Source organism: Alligator sinensis, unplaced genomic scaffold (genome assembly GCF_000455745.1).
Source record: "Alligator sinensis unplaced genomic scaffold, ASM45574v1 scaffold1450_1, whole genome shotgun sequence".
Lineage (NCBI taxonomy): Eukaryota > Metazoa > Chordata > Crocodylia > Alligatoridae > Alligator > Alligator sinensis.
This window is the reverse complement of record NW_005842873.1, coordinates 316461-320702: the sequence shown is the minus strand read 5'-3', so window position 1 is coordinate 320702 and position 4242 is coordinate 316461. Positions and strand designations below refer to the sequence as shown.

General features: G+C 64.5%; 1 protein-coding gene across 1 annotated transcript in view; it reads right to left on the bottom strand.

Moving 5' to 3' along the window:
* LOC102384893 overlaps nt 1–4242 on the bottom strand; it is a 25655-nt gene that overhangs the window by 17700 nt on the left and 3713 nt on the right. The window contains exons 6-14 of the mRNA XM_025191927.1: nt 3974–4193; nt 3638–3767; nt 3211–3405; nt 2979–3110; nt 2742–2905; nt 2533–2659; nt 635–798; nt 394–514; nt 45–233 (exon numbers count right to left, since the gene is read on the bottom strand). Of these exons, the coding sequence (XP_025047712.1) occupies nt 45–233; nt 394–514; nt 635–798; nt 2533–2659; nt 2742–2905; nt 2979–3110; nt 3211–3405; nt 3638–3767; nt 3974–4193 (1442 nt within the window). The remainder of the gene's footprint in view (nt 1–44; nt 234–393; nt 515–634; nt 799–2532; nt 2660–2741; nt 2906–2978; nt 3111–3210; nt 3406–3637; nt 3768–3973; nt 4194–4242) is intronic.

The following is a 4242-nucleotide window of genomic DNA, read 5'->3' as shown; positions in this document are numbered from 1 at the left end:
CTGGCGCCTTGCCCACCCGTGGCACCACGGGCCCGCCCGCCCACCCGCCCCACGCCTGCCTTGGTGTAGTGGAACTGCATGGGGTCGTCGGTGGACAGGGACACCATCAGGCCCTTCTGGTGGAAGTCCAGCAGCGGGTTCTTGGCGTACTCCAGGAAGAGGCTGTTGTTGCTGAGCGGGGACATGGCGATGGGGATCTGGGCCAGGAAGTAGAGATACTGCAGCACCGGGCTCTGCGGGCACAGCGGGCGTCAGGGAGCACGTCCCAGGCTGGAGGCTATGCCCCACGCTTGTAGGGCACCCAGCCCGGGCCCTCGGGGCCACAAGCCTGAGCCCTGCCAGGTCAGCAGCGGGGAGAGGCCAGCCCAGCCCAGCCCTGCAGCCGCCCTTCACCTTCTTCAGGTTCAGGCCATGGGAGATGTTGTCCGCCGTCATGAAGGCTGCGAGCAGGTGCGTTATGGCCCCCGCTTCCCCGCAGTGCGGGCGGAACAGGAAGGTGTTCAGGCCGCGCTCCCTGGGGACAGGCGCACAGTGGCAGGCAGGCACCGGCACGGAGCGACAAGGCCGTGGCCGGGCGGGAGCCGCACACGAGACCCTGCGCTCCGCTCCGGCCTGCCCACGGCGCCTGGCTCACCTGCGCAGGTTGTTGAGCACCAGGATGTTGGCATACATGTAGTACACGTAGTAGGTGTAGGACGGGTTCTTCTCGTGCGTCCACTCCTGTGGCTTGGGGCTCTTGGTGGAGAACATGTGCCCGCTGTGCTTGGACTCGTCGTCCACGCTGTCAAAGCCTGTGATCTGCCCCGGCAGCGAGTGGGGAGAGGGGTCAGCCCCTGGCATCCCACACCCCAGCACAGCAGGCCCCACGGCAAAGCGGGGGCAGCACTGGACGCTGCCGGGCAGCCGTGCAGGAGGGCACCTGGGGCGGGCCTCGTGCCAGGGTGGGCATGGACCAAACCGCTGGGCTGGGCAAACTGCAAATGCAGGAGCAGGTGAAGCTCCTGTGGCACCCCCATCTCTGCCTCCCGCTCTCCCGCTGGCTGCAGCAGCCAGCTGAGCTCCAACGTCCCGCGGTCCCTCAGGTCATAGTTTCATAGTTGGTCGGGTCGGAAGGGACCTGAGCAGATCATCAAGTCCGACCCCCTGCCCTGGCAGGAAAGAGCGCTGGGGTCTAACGACCCCAGCGAGATGTTCGTCTAACCTCCTCTTATAGACCCCCAGGGTAGGAGCCGGCACCACCTCTCTTGCAAGCTGGTTCCAGATCCTAGCCGCCCTGACCGTGAAGTCGCGCCTCCTGATGTCTAGCCTGAATCTGCCCTCTGCCAGCTTGTGACCGGTATTCCTTGTCACTCCTGGTAGTGCTGGGGGGAACAGGGACTCCCCCAATGCCTGCTGGTCTCCCTGACTAGTTTGTAAACAGCCACTAGGTCCCCTCAGCCTTCTCTTGTGGAGGCAGAACAGGTTCAGGTCCCGTCGCCTCTCCTCGTAGGGCCTGCCCTGCTGCCCCCGGATCATGCGAGTGGCCTCCTCTGGACCCGCTCCACACTGGCCACATCCCTCCTGCAGTGCGGCGCCCAGAACTGGACGCAGTACTCCAACTCGGCCTGACCAGTGTCGCATCGAGGGGGAGGATCACCTCCTTGGACCTGCTCGAAAGGAGGCATCTGTGGATGCACGACAAGGTGCGGTTGGCCTTCCTGCCCGTGTCTCCACACTGTCGGCCCATGTTCATTTTGGCATCAATAACGACTCCAAGATCCTTCTCTGCCTCTGCGCTGAGGAGAAGGGAGTTCCCCAGCCTGTAGGTATGCTGCTGGTACCTCCTCCCCAGGTGCAGCACCTTGCGCTTGTCAGTGTTGAACCCATCCTGTTCTCATCCGCCCACCCCTGGAACCTGTCTAGGTCCGATTGCAGCCTATTCCTCTCTTCTAGCGTGCCCACTTCCCCCCACATCTTAGTGTCATCAGCAAATTTGAACAGGGTGCTTTTCACCCCCTTGTCCAAGCCGCTGATGGAGATGTTGAACAGCGCGGGCCTGAGGACCGAGCCCTGGGGGACCCCACTGCCCACAGCCCTCCAGGTCAAATAAGACCCGTCCACCACCACTCTCTGGGTGCGGCCCTCCAGCCAGTTAGCGACCCAATTGACTGTAGGTGTCGACGCCACAGTCCCCTAGTTTTTTGATGAGAATGGGGTGAGAGACAGTGTCGAAGGCCTTCCTGAAGTCCAGAAAGACTACGTCCACCGCGACACCTGAGTCCAGGGCTTTTGTGACCTGGTCGTAGAAGGCACCAGGTTGGTCTGACAGGACCTGCCCCTAAAGAGCCCATGTTGGTTGCCCCTGAGCATAACCTCCCCTGCCAGCCCCTCGCAGATGTGCTCCCGGATAACCCTCTCAAAAAGCTTGCCCAGGACGGAGGTAAGACTGACGGGCCTGTAGTTTCCTGGGTCCTCCTTCCTCCCTTTTTGGAAAATGGGAACCACACTGGCCCTTCTCCCTCCTCGCAGCACCATGCCCTGCATGGCACTCACATGTCGCAGGAAGACACTCAGCTCCTTATTGGCGCGTGGGTTGAGGGTAGCCTTGAAAATGGGCACGAACACGTTCTCCAGCATCTTTCCGAAGTGCGGGAGGAAGTTCTTAGCCCTGAACACGTCGCTGGGACAGAGTGTGGGGTGAGCCTCCCTGCCGCCCGGCCTGGCTCCCCCGCCCCCATTGCCCAGCCAAGCCCAGCACCTACTAGATGCGGGGCACCTGGATCATCCACTTCATGTTGGGGGAGTAGACGCGGTGCTTGTTGAACCAGGTGGCCAGGTGGTCCCACTCGCTGGGCGAGCGCCCGTAGATGGAGAGCCGGGGCTCCGCATACTGGTACTTGGCATCCTCCAGGTCAGAGCCGACCTCCTGCGGGCACAAGGGAGCACGATCAGGCTGCGCCAGCTGGACCGCGAGGCCCCTGCCACCCGAGCACCCCCACCTTGATGATGGTGGCGAAGTACTCGCCATCGATGGCATTCTCCGTCTTCAGGTAGAGGTCACGCAGCTCGCTGGCACCCACCGGGTTGTACTTGGCATTGAACTTGTCGAAGCGCTGGAAGGTCTGGCGGCCCTGGAGTGCCACCCGGTGTCAGGCCAGGCGAGCGCGGCACCGGGCGACAAAGGAGGGGACTGCCAGGGAAGGAAAACCCTAGAAGGACCGAAGGACTCACAGCGTGGACGTCCAGGGAGTCCACGGTCAGGTCGTAGGGGTGCAGGTTGAGCTCTGCGAAGACCTCCTTCAGGGTGAGCGTCTTGCCCTTGGCCTGGAAGACGGTGCGGTCGGCATCCACGCGGTACGACTTCTTGATGAAGCGCAGCAGGTGCTTCTGGTTCATGCAGGCCGCGGCGTGGATGTGCGTGTCCACCTGCCCGGGCACGGGGAGCGGTCAACCCAGACAGGCCGGAGTCCACACGTCCAGGAGGCCTGCGTGGCTCCCCGAGGCAGGGCTCGTGGGGGCGGCCCCTGCCTCCTGCGCAGCCACGGCCTGTAGGCTCCCACGCTGCGGCCCCGTGGGGTGGGGGAAGCGTGGCTCCCGGGGGTGCAGTCCGCGGCTGGGCCCCGTGGCCCCAGCGCAGCCCCTCGCCGGCCGCCTGTACCTTACGGCAGTTGTAGAAGTCGCGGTGGGGGTTGTTCTTCAGCTCCTTCAGCTCCTCCATCTCGTTCAGCATCTCGTGCAGATTGAACTTGGAGGACAGGAACTTGAGGCGCCGGTGGGCGTAGGTCTTGCTGGTGAGCAGAGGAACGCCGGCCCGGGCCGTGGCGCTGTGGGGCTGGTGTCCCGGCTCCTCCGCGGAGGTGTCCGGGCCCCCCACAGGGTTCACACAGCGCCCGGCCCCGTGGCACGGCCAGCAGCGGCAATGCAGATACGGGGTGGAAGCGAGGCCCTGGCCTCGCACCGGGACGTGGGGGACAAGGCCGGGCCGGGCACTCACACAGGGCCCTGGGCGATGAGAGCGAGCAGGAAGTTCATGTCGTTGATGAAGCCCTCCAGGTCAGGGTAGGGCAGGTCCTTGGGCTGGCCCCGGCCGGGCGCCGCGGCGTCAGCATAGACGTAGGCCACGCCGTCCTGCATCTGTACGTGGTAGCCCAGGTCCTCGGGGAGGTTGTCCGACTGGAACGGGTCCTCCCCCTCCTTCAGCGGGGGATTGAACACTGCGCCGGAGCGAAGCGCCGTGAGCCCAGGCGCCGTGCCCGCCCCAGG